General features: G+C 41.8%; 1 protein-coding gene and 1 long non-coding RNA gene across 2 annotated transcripts in view; one reads left to right on the top strand and one right to left on the bottom strand.

Annotated features, from left to right (window-relative positions):
• Nucleotides 1-3974: 3974 nt before the first annotated feature.
• On the bottom strand, nt 3975-7872 carry LOC132898451 (uncharacterized). Its single transcript, XR_009656519.1, has 3 exons — nt 6629-7872; nt 5148-5224; nt 3975-4469 (listed from the first exon to the last, which is right to left on the bottom strand). It is a non-coding gene; the product is annotated as an uncharacterized LOC132898451 (long non-coding RNA).
• A 1623-nt stretch (nt 7873-9495) lies between these two features.
• acsf2 (acyl-CoA synthetase family member 2) overlaps nt 9496-23732 on the top strand; it is a 65587-nt gene continuing 51350 nt past the window's right edge. Inside the window, exons 1-3 of the mRNA XM_060940060.1 lie at nt 9496-9852; nt 12644-12839; nt 16473-16601. Of these exons, the coding sequence (XP_060796043.1) occupies nt 9752-9852; nt 12644-12839; nt 16473-16601 (426 nt within the window). The 5' untranslated portion in view covers nt 9496-9751. The remainder of the gene's footprint in view (nt 9853-12643; nt 12840-16472; nt 16602-23732) is intronic.

Genomic DNA, 23732 nt, shown 5'->3' on the forward strand with positions numbered 1-23732 from the left:
ACCGGTTTGTCCTGGTGACCAGCAAAAACACAACGTGTACTGGTCTAAAACCGGTTTGTCTTGGTAACCAACAAAAACACAACGTGTACTGGTCTAAAACCGGTTTGTCCTGGTAACCAACAAAAACACAACGTGTACTGGTCTAAAACCGGTTTGTCCTGGTGACCAGCAAAAACACAACGTGTACTGGTCTAAAACCGGTTTGTCTTGGTAACCAACAAAAACACAACGTGTACTGGTCTAAAACCGGTTTGTCCTGGTGACCAGCAAAAACACAACGTGTACTGGCCTAAAACCGGTTTGTCCAGGTGACCAGCAAAAACACAACGTGCACTGGTCTAAAGCCAGTTTGTCCTGGTGACCAGCAAAAACACAACGTGTACTGGTCTAAAACCGGTTTGTCCTGGTGACCAGCAAAAACACAACGTGTACTGGTCTAAAACCGGTTTGTCTTGGTAACCAACAAAAACACAACGTGTACTGGTCTAAAACCGGTTTGTCCTGGTAACCAACAAAAACACAACGTGTACTGGTCTAAAGCCAGTTTGTACAGGTGACCAGCAAAAACACAACGTGTACTGGTCTAAAACCAGTTTGTCCTGGTAACCAACAAAAAACAACACTGTAAAAAAAATATTTGCTCAGTTTACTTGAAAAAGCAAGGCAACCCATATCAAGGGTTTTTTGGAGTAAACTCAACTAAGAAATCAAGAAATGTATTTAAGGGTTTTTCCAAGTATGCCCAACAAGACGACAGAACTTGTTCAATCAATTAAATTAAATATCTTTTTACTTGTTTTTCCAAGTATGCCCAACAAGAGGACAAAACTTGTTTAATCAATTAACTCAAAATATCTTCTTACTTGAAAAATCATTTTTACTAGCTATTTTTGTGACTTAAAAACTAAAGTTATGTTAAATGATTGTCACAACTTAGATTAAAAAGTAGGGGGAAAAAGTCAAATAGACAATTCATGTGCACAACCATTTCCTTTATTTTAAACACATACTAACAGTATGCAAAAAACATGCACTGGGGGTTTCAAACCAGGTAAAGTGGAAAGGCAACTGGGACATTCTTCCAAATGACTCTTCTTAATAAATTTGATCAAAACAGTTTCAACACATTTCACTGAATACGCTTAAAAAATACGCTTAAAAACACCCATCACAGAGAGAGAGAGAGAGAGAGAGAGAGAGAGAGAGAGAGAGAGAGACTTTCTGTAGAACCTCAAAAGTGTATCTCAAGTTTTTGATTTGATCAAAATAGTCTCAAAACACACATTTTAGCACATACAGGACTTGTAAACATACAGGACTTGTAAACATAAGCAGTTACTGTATACACAGTGGTGTGACCTGTAGTATTTAGTAAATAAACCTTAAGCCCTTAAACAATTAACAAGTAAAAATCCGTATAAAACAATCAATTAACTGTTCAACAAGCTTTTCCGCCTCTTGCCCTCACCTGACTTGCAGCTCCGAGAGAGAGAGAGAGAGAGAGAAATGGACTTGCCACATTAGCGCAGACATTTCTGCATTTTACCTCGGAGTGATTGAGCTCGTGCAGAGCAGCAGTGTGCTCCCATGTCAAGGAAAACTTTCTGTAAAACCTCAAAAGTGTATCTCAGGTTTTTGGGGTATTCCATGTTGATGCAATACAGCAGGCCAAACAAGTATGCGACTGCTGAAGGAAGGTCCTTTATGCCCTGAACGATGACACTCTCTTCCAAAATCACGCCAATGTTGATGACCGTAGGTAGGGACGTAACGGATGCTACATCATCCTCAAAGACTGTCAGTATGGCAATTTTTACACCTTTGGTGTAATCCTCCTCTTCATCTGTGTCCTGAGAGTGTGCAAAGACAGAAGACATTACTGAATGTGTGAATGAAATTCACTGCTCCAATAAATAAAGGGAACACCAAAACCATGCAATGCAACTCCAAGTCAATCATACTTCTGTGATACCAGCCAGTCCAGTTAGTAATGAAGCAACGCTCATTATGAATCCATTTTGTGCAAATTTAACAAGCAATGGGTAGAAAGTAGAGGTAATAACCAAAATACACCCCACACAGACCATTTCTCTTTTTTCATCCTTTCTGGGTGATTTTTCTGGTCACATGTGCATTTTGACAGTTTCACACCCTTGTAGGTACCACATGACAATCTCCTTCACCCACTGAATTTGCTTAGGTAGTGCTCCTCATCCAAGATGACACAATGTGTGCTGCGGCAAGAAGGTTTGCTATGTCCCCCAGCACAGTGTCCAGAGCATGGAGGAGATGCCAGGAGACATGCCAGTACACCAGGGGACGTGCAGGAGGCCATAGGACGGTTTACAACCCAGCAGCGGAATTGCTTTCTCCTTCCTTGTACCAGGTGGCATGGAAAGAGCACTGCCAGAGCCCTGCAAAATGAGCTTTGCAGGCCACTAATATGCATGTTGATGCTCAAACGGTCAGAACCAGACTTCATGAGGAGGGTATGAGGGCCTGGTACATGAGGCCTATGCTCACAGAGCGGCACCGTATGGAGCGATTTGCATAAACGAGAGAACATCAAAATCTACATATTCTTGCATTGGCGCCCTGTGCTCTTCACAAATGATGTTGCAGGCAGCATACCATTCTCCATGGCATCTCCTGACGTTGTCATGTCTGTCACATGTGTTCAGTGTGAACTGCTCTCATCTGTGACGAGCACAGGGCACCAATGGTGAATGTGCCAATCTTGATGTTCTATGGTATACGCAAATCAATCCCTACGGTGCCACTCTGTAAGCATAGGAACCACGTGTGGACACCAGACCCTCATACCCTCCTCATGAAGTCTGTTTCTGACCATTTGAGCATCAACATGCACATCAGTGGCCTGCAAAGCTCTTTTTGCAGGGCTCTGGCAGTGGTTTTTCTGTGCCACCTTGCACAAAGAAGGCGATAGCGATCCTGCTGCTGGGTTGTAAACTGTCCTATGGCCTCCTCCACGTCCCCTGATGTACTGGCATGTCTCCTGGCATCTCCTCCAAGCTCTGGACACTGTGCTGGGGGACAAAGCAAACCTTCTTGCCACAGTGCACATTGCCCAACATTATCACATGTTGAGAGTATCAGAGAATAAACTGATTCTTACCAGACATGTCTTGAAAAGATTTGATGCATCCTCCTTGAGGTAAATGGGCAATCCTTCCAAGGCCACTCTCCTCCTATGTTCTGCTATCGCCATCACCTGGGCACAGAGAGATACAGAATTTATTTAGTGGCATGTCAGTGAATATTGTTATTCATTTAGGCCACGTCAGTAAACTGTGTTTAGTAGTAAGCAACTGGACTTCTGTTTGAAGCTTTAAAGTTGTTTCATTCATCCGAAAGGGTTCTTCAGTACTGGCTAGAAGTGAAGATACCATTCGGATGTGAAGTGAAGCATCTTCCAGACCCAAAATGAAGTCCAGTTGTTTACAACTATGCTCTTTTGAACACTTAGTGACATTAGCTGGTACTCCCCACTGAAGACCACCTGGCAGGGTATTAAAGCCAACTACATGAAGTATCCACTATCAAATTGGATGTTTTAAGAAATCCAGCATCAAAATATGATGGCTGTATTGGGTGTGAGGCAGCAATTCTAATTCTGTACACAACATAAATCTGTGGAATGCATTTAGTCTTACATTCAAAGCTTCCATATGAAATTCCAGAAAATGTAATTGGATGAACTTTACAGCAAACAGTCAAAAGAGAGCCACTGTGATTGGTCCTCTCGACAACAACGAACTACTTCCTTGTTCTAAACCATCACCCCTCACATTTCTGCAGATTTGTAAGTATATCTTTTCATGGGACAACATTAAAGAAATTTCACTTTGACACAATGAAAAGTAGTTACTGTACAGCTTATATAACCGTTTCAATATATTGTTCACTCAAAATACACTGACAGTCAATGAAAATGTCCAGGTGACATTTATGAAAATAATTTTATTCATAAGCTATGAAATCATGTACTAGAAGCTTACAGATCAATATACTGACATTTAACTCGAGATGAATAAACAAAAAATCACAATTGTTGTGAGCTTTGATAATGTACAGTCCGAACAAAATGGATACCCTGTAATTGGAAAGTTGCAGCTTCAGTACCGAGTATTGTCCCCACCAACAGCAATACAAGCCGTCAGTCTGCGACGCATACTGTGTATCAAACGGTGAATCCTGTCTTGTGGAATGGCCTGCCACTCCTCTTGAAGAGCCTGGATCAGTTGACCTCTGTTCATGGGACGAGGAACACGGTTCTGGATCTGAACACCAAGGTGATCCCATAAATGCTCAATGGGATTGAGATCAGGTGAATACGCAGGCCATGGCAGGGTTTGGACATTCAATCGACGCCCAACTTCTGAAAAACTTAGGCTGGCTTGCACCATGCCGAGGGCCCGCCATCTGTCATCTGGATTTAACCGTGGCATCTTGGACATAAGGAATACAAAAGTCAGCTTTTTCATGGCCTTAATAAAGGCTATCCAACCCATCCTTTCAACCGTGTACAAATTTTTGTTTTTCTCCAAAACAGCACTTTGAGCTGATTCCTAAAGACCACTCCCTGAAGACTATTGAAAAATGTTTGGATTGAAGAGAACTCATTAATGACTTCTGTGCACACTATTCAATAGAAACATCTCAAAACAAACATTTCCCCAACTCCGTATTGCATAATATGTTGAATTATTGACCTGGACTTTTTCATTGACTGCCAGTGTAATTAAAAATACAGCCATTAATGTCTCATCCTCTGGCAAAATCCTATGTAAAATGCATGGTAGAAACGGCTGACTTTAGGTCTCTGGCTGTATGATTTTTGTGCTTCCTGCTTTTGTGATTGGCAAAGTTGGTGAACTTATTTGTTTTATAGGCACAGCCAACAAATGGACATGTTACAAGTTCACCACTCTTCAAATGTCTTCCGAGATGGCTAAAAAATGCACTTAAACTGCAGACATCTTTGAAAGCACAATGCTCACAACTGAAATTTGATGTGGTGTGAATTGTATGGGTTTTTTTATGGTAGCGTGAAAGATGAGATTTTAGAGTACTTGATGAGCGGAAGGTGCACACACAGTCAGGATAGAGGCAAGGCCAATTCTTACCTTGATGACCCCCTCGGTGTCTCAGGTGATAATGTTTCAGCAGGGTCTGGACATCCGGGTGGATGAATTTACACTCTCTGCATTGCATCACGAAAAAACATGGGGAAACTAGTTAGTTTAATTAAGGCGGTTAAAACCCAACAATGAAGAATAAAAACAGATCTGACTATCAACAGAATCTGGAGCAAAACCATTCAAACAATTCAAATATAATACTTTTATAATTTACAGTACAGTTTTGGCGTTTTAAGTGTTTGGCGGTCAGAAAGCATTAGCAGGAAACACTGCCATCTTAAACATCACACATTGCACCTAGCCTCATTTCATGAATGTTAAAATAGCCTGCTTTTTGTTGATGAGGCTTATGTGAAGTAGGAAATGGATCGTAAGCTTGCTATACTTCTGTTATATTGGTATGGTGACCGAACCGAAATTGTTGTAATCTCATCTCATCTCATCATCTCTAGCCGCTTTATCCTGTTCTACAGGGTCGCAGGCAAGCTGGAGCCTATCCCAGCTGGCTATACGGGCGAAAGGCGGGGTACACCCTGGACAAGTCGCCAGGTCATCACAGAGCTGACACATAGACACAGACAACCATTCACACTCACATTCACACCTACGGTCAATTTAGAGTCACCAGTTAACCTAACTTGCATGTCTTTGGACTGTGGGGGAAACCGGAGCACCCGGAGGAAACCCACGCGGACACGGGGAGAACATGCAAACTCCGCACAGAAAGGCCCTCGCCGGCCACGGGGCTCGAACCCAGGACCTTCTTGCTGTGAGGCGACAGCACTAACCACTACACCACCGTGCCGCCCGTTGTTGTAATTATTATAATTAAAGTAACACTATTATTGTGCAAGCACACTCACTAAACTGCGAACCACGGGACGCACAAGCTTTCAATGGCACCACATTTGCCTAAAATGCCCAGACATTGAGGTCCTGACTAACGTCGGTGAAATAAACAAGTAGTCGGTCTCCATTGTGATAGAACAAACAAGCATTTATGTGCCACCTTTTCCTGCTCTAACAGTAGAACCTAGACATAATACGAGTCCCGTTCGTTTATGCTTTTCTAATTTAGACTGAGGCCAACGTCAATCAAGCTAACGTCGAGGGAGGAGGGAGACCTTCCACGCTAACAAGTGCAACCCACGTTTTCAATTAGCTACCTAGAGCCTTCAACAGACCCTTTTGCAGCAGGCAATATAACAGTTGTTTGAACCAACATGAATAAAGTGTAATTACAACTGAACATAGATGCCCTCCTACACATCAGTAGTCAATATATCAATAAGCCTCATCAACAAAAAGTAGGCTTTTAACATTCATAAACTGAGGCTGGTTTAAAACTAGCCAGTCATTTCAAAACGGACTGTACAGGATATAGGCTAGATAAGTTTTGTACTTCACATAAAACAGGTGCAATGTTCATTAGTTTATCGATTATTTTTGAGTGGTAAAAGATTAACCTTCGTTCCTGATGATGACGCGAGGGATGAGCTTCTGAATTTGATCCACTTCCAAAAGCGTGCGTGGAGTTGGGTCTCTAGTGCCCCTCGAGCCGCTTCGGACGTTATCAGCCGCTCCTGGCTCGGGGAAACCCCGTTGCGTGCCCCGTTTTTCCGGACAAGTTGAGCTCACTTAGTTATAGAAGTCTCCAGATGAATACATTCAGAACTTGATATGACAACTTCTTATTGCGAGTTAATAGTGTTTTCTTGTCATCTTAGTTCTGTTTACTCATATCAACGTGTGGGCAGAAAAAAATGAAGTTCTATTTTTTACAGTAAACGTGTACTGGTCTAAAGCCAGTTTGTCCAGGTGACCAGCAAAAAAACAACGTGTACTGGTCTAAAGCCAGTTTGTCCAGGTGACCAGCAAAAACACAACGTGTACTGGTCTAAAGCCAGTTTGTCCAGGTGACCAGCAAAAACACAACGTGTACTGGTCTAAAGCCAGTTTGTCCAGGTGACCAGCAAAAACACAACGTGTACTGGTCTAAAGCCAGTTTGTCCAGGTGACCAGCAAAAACACAACGTGTACTGGTCTAAAACCAGTTTGTCCTGGTGACCAGCAAAAACACAACGTGTACTGGTCTAAAACCAGTTTGTCCAGGTGACCAGCAAAAACACAACGTGTACTGGTCTAAAACCAGTTTGTCCAGGTGACCAGCAAAAACACAATGTGTACTGGTCTAAAACCAGTTTGTCCAGGTGACCAGCAAAAACACAACGTGTACTGGTCTAAAGCCAGTTTGTCCAGGTGACCAGCAAAAACACAACGTGTACTCAGTGCTTAATTTGTGAAGTGGGAGGTCCCAGAACGCAGGAGGTGGGTGGGTCCGGCGACTCAAAAAAAAAAAAAGGCGGGGGGCGGTTTACTATAACTTTACGCACACACGCCTATTCCATTACATGTATTGCAACATGAATATGAAGGGTTTTTTCTTCTGATCAATTGGGGGCCCCCCTGCGAGGCGGGGGGCGTGGGGGCCCCTAGGCTGAAGCCATATGAAGCCTGTGCGGTGATCCGGGCGTGGGTACACAGTGTACTGGTCTAAAGCCAGTTTGTCCAGGTGACCAGCAAAAACACAACGTGTACTGGTCTAAAACCAGTTTGTCCTGGTGACCAGCAAACCAAAATTGTCTGGGTGACCCCAAACTTTTGAACGGTCGTGTACAGTGGTGCTTGAAAGTTTGTGAACCCTTTAGAATTATTTTTGCATTAATATGACCTAAAACATCATCAGATTTTCACACAAGTCCTAAAAGTAGATAAAGAGAACCCCGTTAAACAAATGAGACAAAAATATTATATTTGGTCATTTATTTATTGAGGAAAATGATCCAATATTACACATCTGTGAGTGGCAAAAGTATGTGAACCCCTAGGATTAGCAGTTAATTTGAAGGTGAAATTAGAGTCAAGTGTTTTTCAATCAATGGGATGACAGTCAGGTGTGAGTGGGCACCCTGTTTTATTTAAAGAACAGGGATCTATCAAAGTCTGATCTTCACAACACATGTTTGTGGAAGTGTATCATGGCACGAATAAAGGAGATTTCTGAGGATCTCAGAAAAAGCGTTGTTGATGCTCATCAGGCTGGAAAAGGTTATAAAACCATCTCTAAAGAGTTTGGACTCCACCAATCCACAGTCAGACAGACTGTGTACAAATGGAGGAAATTCAAGACCACTGTTACCCTCCCCAGGAGTGGTCGACCAACAAAGATCACTCCAAGAGCAAGGTGTATAATAGTCGGTGAGGTCACAAAGGACCACAGGGTAACTTCTAAGTGACTGAAGGCCTCGCTCACATTGGATAATGTTAATGTTCATGAGTCCACCATCAGGAAAACACTGAACAACAATGGTGTGCATGGCAGGGTTGCAAGGAGAAAGCCACTGCTGTCCAAAAAGAACATTGCTGCTCATCTGCAGTTTGCTAAAGATCATGTGGACAAGCCAGAAGGCTATTGGAAAAATGTTTTGTGGATGGATGAGACCAAAATAGAACTTTATGGTTTAAATGAGGAGCGTTACGTTTGGAGAAAGAAAAACATTCCATTCCAGCATAAGAACCTCATCCCATCTGTGAAACATGGTGGTGGTAGTATCATGGTTTGAGCCTGTTTTACTGCATCTGGGCCAGGACAGCTTGCCATCACTGATGGAACAATGAATTCTGAATTATACCAGAGAATTCTAAAGGAAAATGTCAGGACATCTGTCCATGAACTGAATCTCAAGAGAAGGTGGGTCATGCAGCAAGACAACGACCCTAAGCACACAAGTCATTCTACTAAAGAATGGTTAAAGAAGAATAAAGTTAATGTTTTGGAATGGCCAAGTCAAAGTCCTGACCTTAATCCAATCGAAATTTTGTGGAAGGACCTGAAGCGAGCAGTTCATGTGAGGAAACCCACCAACATCCCAGAGTTGAAGCTGTTCTGTACGGGGGAACGGGCTAAAATTCCTCCAAGCCGGTGTGCAGGACTGATTAACAGTTACTGGAAACAATTAGTTGCAGTTATTGCTGCACAAGGGGGTCACACCAGATACTGAAAGCAAAGGTTCACATACTTTTGCCACTCACAGATCTGTAATATTGGATCATTTTCCTCAATAAATAAATGACCAAGTATAATAGTTTTGTCTCACTTGTTTAACTGGGTTCTCTTTATCTACTTTTAGGACTTGTGTGAAAATCTGATGATGTTTTAGGTCATATTTATGCAGAAATATAGAAAATTCTAAAGGGTTCACAAACTTTCAAGCACCACTGTATATGGCCTTGAACCCCCCCTAGAGGTGAAGTGAGGCAATGACCTCAGACTTTTGGCTCTGACTTCAGTTCAGTTCAAAGTTTAACAGCTGCATCAACTAATAAAAAACCCTCGTCATGTTAAGTCAGGGTTAGACATAAAGGGTAATGCACGAGTCTTAAATTCACACCAGTTATTTCTGTAAAGTTTAAATATATATCTGTTCCACGCCGTGAGGGAAGTGTTCGCAGCGCAGGAAAGTTCGGTTCAGCTTGAGGAATCAGCTCCGAGGATTCGGTTCCTGTTCCAGTTGAAAGCAGCTGTGGAAATGTGGCTGAAATTTGTAGCAGCTGTGCGTGGGACCGATGTTTTCTACAAACCGCAGAGACTCCTGCAGAAGACACATTTGTCATTAGTTCAGCCAAGTTGGTAGGTCCTCACACACACCTAGAGGTTTCTTAAAGTGCACACGCACTGTACTTCCGATAAAGCTTATAAAACCACATTATTTCCCAGAGTGCCTGACTGTAGACGGTAATGGAATAAATCCAGTAGTGCCAGATTGACTACTGTACACTCTCAAAAATAAAGGTGCTTCAGTGGTTCTTCAAATCTCTGGATGGTTCCATGGAGAGTCAAAACTCTGTGATGAACCATTACATTATGCGAAAGGTTCTTCACATTGGAAATGGTTCTTCAGAACCTGGCATTCTCTTACCATTTGCTGGTCAATGCACATAGGCTATGTTTACACAAATCTGTCTTCACTGCTCAAACAAATGGTTTAAATGGTTCTTTAAAGAACTGTTGCATGAACGGTTCTTTGAAGCCCTGAGAAAGGTTCTTCTATGGCATCACCCTGAAGAACCGGTACTGGCGCCATTATTTTTTAGAGTGTACTGAAATCTTGAAAGCTGCTTCCTCTGGATTGATATACACTTCTTGCTAACGGATATTTTGTAAATTCCTGTTATTTTGTAAATTTACCTTGCAACGATGAAGAATTATAGGGAAAAAAAAGCCATTTATCTGTTTTTAAGCTTTTTTCTATTTCTGGTTTTCCTCAAATAAAGAGATAAACGTAGTGCGCCTGATATGACCATTATATTATATGGTCATATCCCACTTCTCTTTACGACTCCTAAAGTTTACTATCGGCTATAGAGTCCACATCATATATGCTGCAGTGTGTTTATTATAGGGAGTCATTTGGGATGCAGCCTTCAGTGTTAGAGAGAAAAAAGGTTGCATATCCAGAATCAGTAGAGCATGTAAAGGCCAATTTATGCTGACAACCCAGTCCTCGCAGATGGCGTCTGCGTAGCCCGCCCACCTTCGCAGACGCTCTGCGCGCACCTCCCAAAAATTGTGACCACCGCAGAAGCCTCGCAGACAAGAGGGCTCTGATTGGTCCACTCTACATCCGCTGTACACGCACTTCCGCTTCCCTACTTTCCCGGTTTGTTTTGTTTTCACGACCGGCATTTTTAAAAACACGAGCGAAGATGGAGCAGCATGAAGAGCGGTTGATTGAGGAAGTGAAGAAGTACGGACATCTATACGACTCCAGTTCTAGTCATTTATAAAAAAGTTCTAGTCATTATAAGTAACCGGAGGATAAACACTCCATTAACCACACCCACCAACTACTCCTAGCGACTTCTCGCCCCCTTGCGTTGTGGCGGTGAATAACATCGCGCACGCCTATTATCCCCGCTCAACAATAAATTACAACTGTCTGCGAAAAGCTATCTGCGAAAGCCTTGTCGCACAAGCATGCAGAGGCCTAAGAAATATGAAACGAGCTTTATAAATCTTTCAGAATGGTTAAATTTCACTTTATCTGGTTTATTAGGCAGAGCATCAAGTCAGATGTATTATTATGTTATGAAATTTCTGAAAGATTCAGAATTAGCTAAAATGTTATTATTATATTTAGGCAGCATGGTGGTGTAGTGGTTAGCGCTGTCGCCTCACAGCAAGAAGGTCCGGGTTCGAGCCCCGTGGCCGGCGAGGGCCTTTCTGTGCGGTGTTTGCATGTTCTCCCCGTGTCCGCGTGGGTTTCCTCCGGGTGCTCCGGTTTCCTCCACAGTCCAAAGACATGCAGGTTAGGTTAACTGGTGACTCTAAATTGACCGTAGGTGTGAGTGTGAATGGTTGTCTGTGTCTATGTGTCAGCCCTGTGATGACCTGGCGACTTGTCCAGGGTGTACCCCGCCTTTCGCCCGTAGTCAGCTGGGATAGGCTCCAGCTTGCCTGCAACCCTGTAGAATAGGATAAAGCAGCTAGAGATAGAGGTGCCGTGATCTGGAATATTTTTGTTGATATGAGTGATCCGGTGCGATTTCGCGACCCCCCTGTTGAAGACCTCTGCGCTAAGCGTCTGAAAGCCGAGGTAAGGATTAGTATTATAATTTTGGGTGTATCAATTATTGATTATCATAATTCTGACTCGTTTCGCCATTTTGAATGTTTTCATCTCGGACTCTGGAAGCATTGTATCTCAATCAATCTTGAAAAATATCAGCAAAAAAAACCCTAGCTTGCAACGGACTTTAGCTAGATCTATGATGAACTTTCAGTGTATGATACAAAAATAATACTTCTTTCAACAGATCATTAGCCTTTGAGCAGAATTGTTTTTAACTTACCAGGAAGTGTTATCCAGCCGACCGCTTTCAGTTTCATGAGGGCTGAATGAACTCTCACTCAGAATCATCTGACCCGTCAGAGTAAAGACAAGATCTATGTTCATGTGAATTTCCAGCTATCGGTTCGAATTGATAGGGTCTAACTTCACATCTCTGTGAAACATCGGGAATATCACTGTCGATGGTGTCCATTTCGGTAACCTGTTTACATTAGATACCCAAGCGCTGGCTCCTTGGAAAGTTTGTGTGACGGCACGGGTCACGTGACCACCTAGCTCATTAACGAATCCTTGTTTTACGCTGATGTATAAAAAAACTTGAATAATGTGATGATTTTCACATTTTTGACGCCCTGCAGTGATTTAGATGGCATTTCTTATGTCCTTTATACATAATTATGCCCAGGTAAAAATCCATGTCCCATATCCTTTAAGGATTCCCCCCTGAGGGACAAACTGATGAACAGTTTAGGGTTCTGGAGTTAACTTTGCATTGTTCTGAGAGTGTACATTTTAATTAATCTGTATTTTATCAATATTAATTATTCATCTGTCTTTTTTTTAATTCAGTTCCATTCATATCGACACTCCTCCCAGTGTTCCGACTCTCACCACCAGCTATGCCCACGGCATCACCTCATATTCCTTACTGTCTCTCACTGTGGGCCAGAGCCTGCAGCGCAGAGTGGAGCGCACCCCTGACCGTGAGGCTGTTGTCTTCCTGCAGGATGGCATCAGGAAAACATTTTCTGAGTTCCAAAACGATGTGAGTGTGCTCCTTACACTCAGCTTACACTCAACTATTTGAGTACGATGAAGCCATGAAAAAGAGAATAATATAAAGAGGAAAATATATCAATTGGTAACATTTGGTAAAACAAAGGTCAGTTTAAATTTGTAGCCACCTTATTTGCATTTACTTCTTTCTTGTTTTTGGATGTCACTGTTGTTTGAGATTCATTCCTTTATAGCCTTGGTCATCTACAAAAGTAAACATAGCACTTCGTGGACTGTATTTTATCGTCCAAAGGTCAAGTGTCCTATTTGAAGCACACCAAACCATTTCCACTGATGAGACCATCATAACAAGGCTTTTGGAGCCTGAGTGCAAGTTTAGCATTCATACTTTTATTCTGCATTTTTGTGCAGTAGAGCTGCATTTCTCCTCTCGCTTATTATTCTGAAACCACACAAGCACCTCCAACACACAATGCTGAACACTGCTAGTTCATTTTTTAGATAATCTCTGGATATGATTTAGAGGCTTGTTTCCAGTATGTGTTTAATTCATCCATATTCATGCTTTTTAGTTGTGAAAACTTTATGCATTCAACTACAAACTATGCTATCACCTGTTAAAGGTGCTGACTGCAAAGTTATCTGAAATTTTAAATTTTTTTTTAATTGTGCATGGCATTTTCCTATGCCTTGCAAGAACAATTCTTTTTAATTTACCCACAAATGTATTTATTCCACTTGAAAAGTGTATGGCAAACCAGCTACCAGATTTGGGACACTATGACATCCTGAACTATTTAGTGTTTGGACTTCTAAATGCATTAGAGAGATGCTAAAGGCATACAAAAGTACAGATGCCTACCAATAATTTTGAGGCAGGTTTTGTGCATGCCAGAATGTTATGGGAAATTCCTGATAAAGAAAAATATTATGACAAAGATAAGCATAAACATGGACTTGTAATAAACAGGCCACGGTCTAGATCTAGCATATTTTATGGTCTTTAGACTTCTTTACATTATCAGTACATAACAAACATGCTGCTTGTCTCACCAAGTATTAGGTCTAATAAAATATATTGCATCCAAAGCCCACATCCAGACATACATTTTAATGTCGCACAGAGCTTTTAATACTAACCTGATATAAAATGTTCTCCGCACATGCGGAAATGCTTTGTCATCCAGTCTTCCCGTTTAACTGCAGCTCGCCATTTTTCTCGTCTTTCTGGGTTTGCTGGGAAGCGGCGAAAAGTTAAACCAGGCTTATTTCCATGTTTGTTATTACAACCCCGATTCCAAAAAAGTTGGGACAAAGTACAAATTGTAAATAAAAACAGAATGCAATGATGTGGAAGTTTCAAAGTTTCATATTTTATTCAGAATAGAACATAGATAACATATCAAATGTTTAAACTGAGAAAATGTATCATTTAAAGAGAAAAATTAGGTGATTTTAAATTTCATGACAACAACACATCTCAAAAAAGTTGGGACAAGGCCATGTTTACCACTGTGAGACATCCCCTTTTCTCTTTACAACAGTCTGTAAACGTCTGGGGACTGAGGAGACAAGTTGCTCAAGTTTAGGGATAGGAATGTTAACCCATTCTTGTCTAATGTAGGATTCTAGTTGCTCAACTGTCTTAGGTCTTTTTTGTCGTATCTTCTGTTTTATGATGCGCCAAATGTTTTCTATGGGTGAAAGATCTGGACTGCAGGCTGGCCAGTTCAGTACCCGGACCCTTCTTCTACGCAGCCATGATGTTGTAATTGATGCAGTATGTGGTTTGGCATTGTCATGTTGGAAAATGCAAGGTCTTCCCTGAAAGAGATGTCATCTGGATGGGAGCATATGTTGCTCTAGAACCTGGATATACCTTTCAGCATTGATGGTGTCTTTCCAGATGTGTAAGCTGCCCATGCCAAACGCACTAATGCAACCCCGTACCATCAGAGATGCAGACTTCTGAACTGAGCGCTGATAACTTGGGTCGTCCTTCTCCTCTTTAGTCCGAATGACACGGCGTCCCTGATTTCCATAAAGAACTTCACATTTTGATTCGTCTGACCACAGAACAGTTTTCCACTTTGCCACAGTCCATTTTAAATGAGCCTTGGCCCAGAGAAGACGTCTGCGCTTCTGGATCATGTTTAGATACGGCTTCTTCTTTGAACTATAGAGTTTTAGCTGGCAACGGCGGACGGCACGGTGAATTGTGTTCACAGATAATGTTCTCTGGAAATATTCCTGAGCCCATTTTGTGATTTCCAATACAGAAACATGCCTGTATGTGACGCAGTGACATCTAAGGGCCCAAAGATCACGGGCACCCAGTATGGTTTTCTGGCCTTGACCCTTACGCACAGAGATTCTTCCAGATTCTCTGAATCTTTTGATGATGATATGCACTGTAGATGATGATATGTTCAAACTCTTTGCAATTTTACACTGTTGAACTCCTTTCTGATATTGCTCCACTATTTGTCAGTGCATAATTAGGGGGATTGGTGATCCTCTTCCCATCTTTACTTCTGAGAGCCGCTGCCACTCCAAGATGCTCTTTTTATATCCAGTCATGTTAATGACCTATTGCCAGTTGACCTAATGAGTTGCAATTTGGTCCTCCAGCTGTTCCTTTTTTGTACCTTTAACTTTTCCAGCCTCTTATTGCCCCTGTCCCAACTTTTTTGAGATGTGTTGCTGTCATGAAATTTCAAATGAGCCAATATTTGGCATGAAATTTCAAAATGTCTCACTTTCGACATTTGATATGTTGTCTACCGGTATGTTCTATTGTGAATACAATATCAGTTTTTGAGATTTGTAAATTATTGCATTCCGTTTTTATTTACAATTTGTACTTTGTCCCAACATTTTTGGAATCGGGGTTGTACATCCAAAAGCACTACAGATCTTTGGCATTGTTCTTTTAGTTGTAACTTCTCCAGGTTTATCTGTAGATGCTTACTGAATTGGGTTTACAATCATTCATGTACATTTGTGCTGGCCGTTGTCCAACACAAAGCTTTCTCGGCAACATGGCCCCATAAACAAATCTGCATTTATGATGACGTCATGTGAAAGGCCCCTATAACGCCATACTCGCTACCGTGGACTCGAGCCCATGCATTCTAAGGCTAAGATAGCTAAGCACTAGTATTTAGTTATCTGTCCAGAAAAATTACGTCATCTAACCTTTCTCTATCTTGTAGTGGCACTCACTAGGCAGGCTTTCCCTTTCTTTTCTGCTGGCTTTTAGCTGGCGGGAGAGCGGACTCTGCCATGTTTGCCCATGCTGATTCATTTTGGTTAAAAGTAAGTCAAACGTGCCCAACGGTAGTCACGTGATATTGTTGCTCACTTGCTTTGGCAATCTCCGGAATCGTAAAATGCAGGATGCATTTTATCTCGGCAAAACGTTTACACATAGGATACACTGTGTGTGCAGCAGTGAAACATCTTGAAACTCCAATAGAAATAGAAAATTTTGCCCAGAATTCAGCTTTGCAGTCAGCACCTTTTAAGCAATGTCTGTTGAATTCCTGTTATATTTTTTTTTAACTCCCGAAAGGCAAATGACAAATTGTCTTTCATAATTGTTTTCATGATCTTTTTCAAAAATAAAGATTCATGTTCAAATTAAAATGTTCTCATGTAGGTGGATCAGGCAGCTGCAGGTCTGTTGGCTCTGGGTCTGAAGAAGGGAGATCGATTGGGCATGTGGGGACCCAACATATATGAATGGATTCTGATGCAGTTTGCCACAGCAAAGGCTGGCATTATCTTGGTGAGGCTTGCTTTTGGTCTTGCTCCCAACTGTTCCCCAGGCGCTGTTAGCATGGCTGCCCACTGCTCTGGGTATGTGTGTGTGTTCATTGCTCACGTGTGTGTGCATCAGGGCTTTACATTAACTTTTTTGCTCACCGGCCACTGTGGCTAGTGGTTTTCCCGAGTCACTAGCCATTCAACCATTTCACTAGCCACAATTTTGTTGCCAGGAAATCGCAGTTTTTTCTTCACCATGATACGTTAAAGTTCGGAAGATCTAGATTTAATTATGAATGGCAGCGTATAATGTATCTCTACAGTAGCACTCAAGTATTCAGTGCTGTTAAGGTAGCTCCCTATATGAAAACATGCAACCAATTCAGACAAAAATATAAACAGGGTATTCTGTTTATTGAACTCAAATTCAAGCCCCTTACAATATGAAATATCGTATAATATGAAAAATAATATTCAGTACAACTGAACTGATTCTAATATTAAAAGTCCAATTCAAAACATTTATCACTGAAAAACATTTGATGTTTTGATATGCAAGTATTATGTGTATTATCAAGTATTATTATGTATTATCTATTAATAGTGTGTGTGTGTGTGTGTGTGTGTGTGTGTGTGTGTGTGTGTGTGTGTGTGAACATGTGTAGAGAGAGACATTAAATGTCCTCATGACATTCATCATCAGATGAGTCTGAATGGTCCATGAAAAATGGTCTTCGTGACCTGAGGCTTCCAGCAGGTCATAAGTTGATAGCTGGGGCGAGATCAACTTCTTTCCAATCGCGTGAACGTTTCTAAACAGCAGCTCCATCCTCTCCAGCTCAGCTGACTTCATGACAGCCAGGGACTTGAAAGCAATGCTGTCCTGTAGTGAACTAGCCATCTTCACCGGTTTTGATGTTATACCTGTAGTACCGATGTGTGCATTTGACTTTTCGTGGTCCTTTATAGTTTCGAGTTTAAAATTACTGGTGCCTGTCTTTGCCAGACTTTCTACAGTCTTCGCAGTACATGGTATTTTCGGTTTTGCTATGAACTAGCCAATCTCACCCAAACTTCCATTTGCCATTGAACTGTCTTATCTTCCTATTAGCGTCTTGTTCATCTCCATGGCCGTAGCCAGCTCTGAGGCCCCCGAGGTCCGGACCTCGGTCATTTTTAAGAGCTGAAAATACATTTGTAGGCTAAATATTCAACTGGATAAAAAAATAAAGAATAACATTAAAACGTCTCCATAAAAAGTGCATTGTTAATGATGTTAAACGCTGATTCTGTCTTCTGTGTGTGTTTGGTGCGCGCGGCTCTGAGACCAAGAACACAAAAGCGAATGAGCGCGCGACTCGGCGAAGGAATGCAGTGTAGGAGACATGGGGTTTCCATGGTAACCATCAGCGCACTTTCATCAAGCTGTTCAATTTACATTTTCGAAGCAGCGCAGTTGTAGCCTACCTTGTTTGTGATTTTAAAAATAAATCATTTGATAAGCCAAAGGAATAGAGGGGAAAGTTTCAACTTATGTTTGCCTTGGATAACTTTGCCTAAAACATGGTGGTGCACACTGATTTTTTTTTTTTCCCAGAATTTTTTTTTTTTTGTATGTAGGTGTAACGGATGCCAAATTGTTAATGTATCTTAGTTCCATAGGCATCATGGTGAGGGTATCTTTTGTCCTCATTGTTTGGGCCAGATCAAACCATTAAACAAGCTTAAATTATTCTTACTCTTGCCATATACATGATTTTTTTTCAAAACTGATGATATTCAGTTCAAACACCATTAAAAGTAATTTCAGGAATAGATCTCTTGTGTGACGTGTAATTCACCCCTCTCATTTAAATATGCCGAACATTTTTCGGTGCGCGCTTTGCGCATCACGGACCTCTGTGATTTTAAAATGCTGCTCCGGCCCTGCTCGTCTCTGCCCCTTTTTTCCTGAGCAGCAGGGTTTGAAACTCCAGCTATAGACCCCTTTCACTGACGTCACCCGAAACCGGAAGTAAACAGACCCTGCGCCATTTTGGAAGACCAACAAACTCGTGATAAGGGGATAATAACGGCAGCGGTATGTGAACCCACGAGAATAAAGTGGAGTGGCAAACGACTTAAACAAACAAATCTGAGCTGTTTTATTTATTGGCCCAACAGTAGACTTAAAAGAAACCTGTGTGAGACTTGGCAAAAAACTGTGGATATAATGGATAAGTCTGTGCATGACACTAAGTCTGCGGACACTTTGAGGTAAGCAAACGCAAGAAATTCAGATTTAAAACATGCTAAAGTGGCCCCAAGTTGATAACTGTATGAGGAGCAAGCCTCCCAGACTTCTACAATTTAATAATAATAATAATTTAGGATGGTTTGGGGCTTGCTCGCTGCTGCCAGGTTGGTTGTTGAGTAGCCTGACGTTTTTTTTTTTTTTCTTGCGTGTGGTATCATTGTTGACGCGAGGTTGTTTTTTGAACATGCCAATGCGGACACGATTTCCCCTGATGAGTTATGACTTCAGACGCGATGCGTGTGTGGAGTCCGTGTGATATGTGCGTAAGATAGGCTTCTCATGTGTTTGGAGATCCACGCTTTGAGACAAGTGCAAGCCCCCCCCCCCCCCCCCCCAAGGGAAAAAAGGGACCCCCGAAAATATCGGCATAGTTCGAACACTGAGTGTAGGCACTGGGTGTAAACAACAAATAGTTTACAATGTCTGGGTAGCAAACAGATGGCAGAATTGGTGTCAGGTCCTCCTTATGTTTCCATTCTCCCTTGCCCCGAGTCTTATCATATGGGTCAAACCCATCAATCACAGCCAGTTTCTCCACATACCGTGCCCTTTCTGCAACTGGTAATGTACTCACATAACCAGAATTATCATCCATCGTGTAACTTTACTCTCGCTCGTACTTTGTTTTATATTGTGAGTGCATGTACTTGGTCTTCCAATATGGCACCTAACAAAATCTCGCGGCGCGGTGACGTCATGTGAAAGGGGTCTATATGCTGCCACATATGCTACGTTCACACTGCAAGGCTTAATGCTCAATTCCGATTTTTTTGTGAAATCCGATTTTTTTGTGAGGTCGTTCACATTAACAAATATATGCGACTTGTATGTGATCCTCAGTATGAACGAAAAGCGACCTAAAAGTGTTCCGCATGCGCATTGCAGGATACGACGACGTCACACGCAGTGAGCATGGCCAGTGTTTACGGAAGTAAAACCGCCCGGTTGCGGTATGACCCATCCAATCTAGCTTGAATAGCTGCATCCCCCCAAATGGAAATCAGCTCCCTAACCTCTGCGTCCTTCCATTGAGAAGATTCAGAACCTTCACAACCCGAAGCGTCCCTCGCATTGATGTCATGCGCAGGGGCGCAGATACGTTTTTTGAACTGGGGGGGACAAAGCTGCCAGCAAACCAACCCCAACCCCGATATGCCTGTCAAACTTGTTGTGGGTTACCATAGCAACCAAGCTCGAGCTCGCAACCTGTGCAGTCTGCGCAGCTCAACCAACCGAATATCAGTCTTTGTTTTGTTTTATGTGAGTTGTTGCAACTATGTATACACTGCCATGCACCTCAATAAACCGAATGGTAATTAGTCTTTTGATTTTTCCGTGAGGTTTGCCTTATGCAAAGAAAGACAGCATAGACGTTTTTTCCTCCCTATAAGTGGGGGGGACCGAACGAAGTGAATTTAAATCTGGGTGGGACGAATCCCACTCGTCCCACCCTCTATCTGCGCCCGTGATTATGCGCCATGTTGTTGTAACTTTTTTTGAGAGACCCGCCGCCTACTTCAGCGCAGAATAGTGACGTTTGTGGCTTGTTGATGACGTGTAAGTCGGATGAATGCGACCTGGTGGTTCAGACTGAAGTCGCATATGAAAAGAGCGGATAGGAATCGGAATTAGGACCACATATCCAAACGGCCTGGGTCGGATTTGAAAAAATCTGATCTGTGTCGTTCATATTGTCAATAAAAGATCGGATACAGGTCACATATGGGCGAAAAGATCGGATTTGAGTCACTTCAGCCTGCAGTGTGAACGTAGCCATAGTGTGCTTGTCAGTCGTCAGCAACTTTGTTGCTTCGTTCATTAACCGCAGGTTACCATATCATTTGATTTTATCTGAGACGTTAACGAACGTCCTAAACAATTCTAACATGTTGTCAGAATGTTTATGCAGGTGCTCATGGGAGTTGTAATATTACATTGCAATGCGTTTATTATATCAGATGCCTTCAGAGAAAACTACAATTAAAATATATCGTCATACCACAGAATAAACCACCCGCCAAAGTGGCTAGTGAGACTAAAGTCATTACCCGCCAAAGCTGAATTTTACCTGCATTTGACGGGTGGGCGGGTGCTAATGTAAAGCCCTGGTGTGCATGTGTGTGTTCACTGCTTTAGATGGGTTAAATGCATAGAGGAATTTCACAAGTGTGTGATGAATAAAGTTGTCCTTCCTTCCTTCCTTCCTTCCCCTCCCCTCCCCTCCCAGCAGGCAGCATAAATGGTAAATCCTTCTGTTTCATTTCAATACTAATTACTACTACTGCCAATTTATATATCATCTTTCTTAAACTCAAGGCCACTTTACAGAGGGAACAGACAACCAGACATCAGTAGGAACTGACATAACCTACTATTTATAAAACCAAAAAAAAAAACCCTTAACATGAGGAAGGCGGGGTGCTCCGGTTTCCCCCACAGTCCAAAGACATGCAGGTTAGGTTAACTGGTGACTCTAAATTGACCGTAGGTGTGAATGTGAGTGTGAATGGTTGTCTGTGTCTATGTGTCAGCCCTGTGATGACCTGGCGACTTGTCCAGGGTGTACCCCGCCTTTCGCCCGTAGTCAGCTGGGATAGGCTCCAGCTTGCCTGCAACCCTGTAGAACAGGATAAAGCGGCTACAGATAATGAGATGAAGGCGGGTGAAATTTTTTGAGAGGTCAAGGTTTTAAACTCTGCTGTAAAAGGGAAACTGGAGGAGCAGGTTTGGAGAGATTAACAGGGTGTTCCAAATTTAGTTGCTAAAACTCTTAAAGGGCTGATGACACGAACATGACTCTATGAAATTTCTTAAATAAACTATACAACATGGCAAACATGTTAGATTTCTGTTATAATTACGTGAAAAGAAGCTGTTGTTACGCAAATATCCAACTTTTAATTGCACAGCGCAAGAAAACTGGGTCCGTGGCTCGCGGCCATGTTGTGACGTCAGCAGGAGAACACGCTGCGGTTCACTGGCTGTTCTACTCTGGTTCTACTCAATGGAAATGGTGCATGAAAACGCCGGTGAACTCTCTAGTGCTAGCTCTTCCTGTTCTGGGAGTCTAGAATTGTGTCGATCTCTTCTGAATAGAATCTATGATAGCCTACCCTCTTTACCCTTTGCCTCTCGTTGCTAGGCGGCAGTTACATGAAAGCCGCAAGCTTTCACAAGCAAATACATGACTGATATCACGCCGACTTTATGATTACATTTATGATTATCATGTAGAATCTATAGCTCTACGTACCTTTATCTTATGTCGTTTCACAACACATGTTCTGACAGGAGGACTGTCTTTGGATCTGGCATAGCTACTAGTAGACCCCCTCCGGAATACTGGCAGTGTTGCCAGATTGGGATTTTTACCGCCCAGTTGAGCGGTTTCAAGTGCATTTTGGTGGGTTTTGAACATATTTTGGGCTGGAAAACTTCAGCAGTATCTGGCAACATATACTGCTGACGTTTTCCAGCCCGAAATATGTTCAAAACCCACCAAAATGCACTTGAAACCGCTCAACTGGGCGGGAAAAATCCCAATCTGGCAACACTGTGTAGGCACTGCTGATGGTAGTAACACATGTTTGTGCTGAACTGAACACCCAAGAGATTCCTTTAAGCTGGGAAGGGTGTCAAAACAATCCCAATCGAAGTGTTCAGAGCACAGGACGGATGTTGGTGAGGGCTCCCACTTGTCACGAGTGCGCCTGACTTGCTTCACCCACTTCGCATGCAGCTCGGGATCTCTGGGAAACTTGAATAAACTTACCCCATCCTTGTAGGTTTTGGAGCAAAAGCCGGCAACACAACGCGAAGGCATAATAACTATATATATATATATATATATATATATATATATATAATGTGTATATATATAATGTGTATATATATATATATATATAAAATGTGTGTGTATATATATATATATATATATATATATATATATATATAATGTGTGTGTATATATATATATATATATATATATATATATATATATATAATGTGTATATATATATATATATATATATATATATATATATATATATAATGTACAATAATAATACTAATAATGACAAACTGAACACCTGTCGCATCAACAATAAACTGGTAAGTTAGGAGGAAGGTTCTTTCGCTGACGTCATATAGCTCCTCCTCCTCCGTCTCCTGGGTGCTGCAGCCCCGTCAAATTTGCCCAAATAGCCGCGTTTTTTATCATAACTTGTAAAAAAGGCGCCTTCGTGAATTAATATATGGCTCATCGGGAATTACTTTTTATGTTATCAAACATCGCCAAAGATGTCAAAAACGTGTCATCAGCACTTTAATGATCTGATTCCAACAGTGGACACTCTAAATTTTGGGGTAACTACTAGCTCAATGTCCAAGGACCTAACTGAATGTACAGAAATGTCAGGATGGCACGTTTAGTGAGACCGCAATAGTATGGGAGGAGTGAGGATAAGGTTCAAAAGAGAGGGTTTAAAAGTCCTTCCATTTAACGTTTGGGAATATAAACATACATGTCAACCTTTGGTCAATCAAACCTGTATAACCAACCTCCAAAATCCGTATTTCCCTTATAAAATCTGTATAAGATGCAAATTAAAATAATTTACCTAAAATTTGAATGATAATTAACAATGATATATCCAAGTTACTTTTTATTCAGTATTAATAACAATAAACCTTCAAAATGAATACAAAGCTCCAATGTTTGACAAAAACACAAAGTGTCACTCTAATGTTCTGAATTGTACTCCATGACAGCTTTTTTTAGCGCTCTGCACCAATACCTCACTAGGCTGCATGTCACAGCAAGTGTCTGTGTTGATCTTGCCGGAGTGCCCATTCAGA

This window comes from Neoarius graeffei, chromosome 14, assembly GCF_027579695.1.
Source record: "Neoarius graeffei isolate fNeoGra1 chromosome 14, fNeoGra1.pri, whole genome shotgun sequence".
NCBI lineage: Eukaryota > Metazoa > Chordata > Actinopteri > Siluriformes > Ariidae > Neoarius > Neoarius graeffei.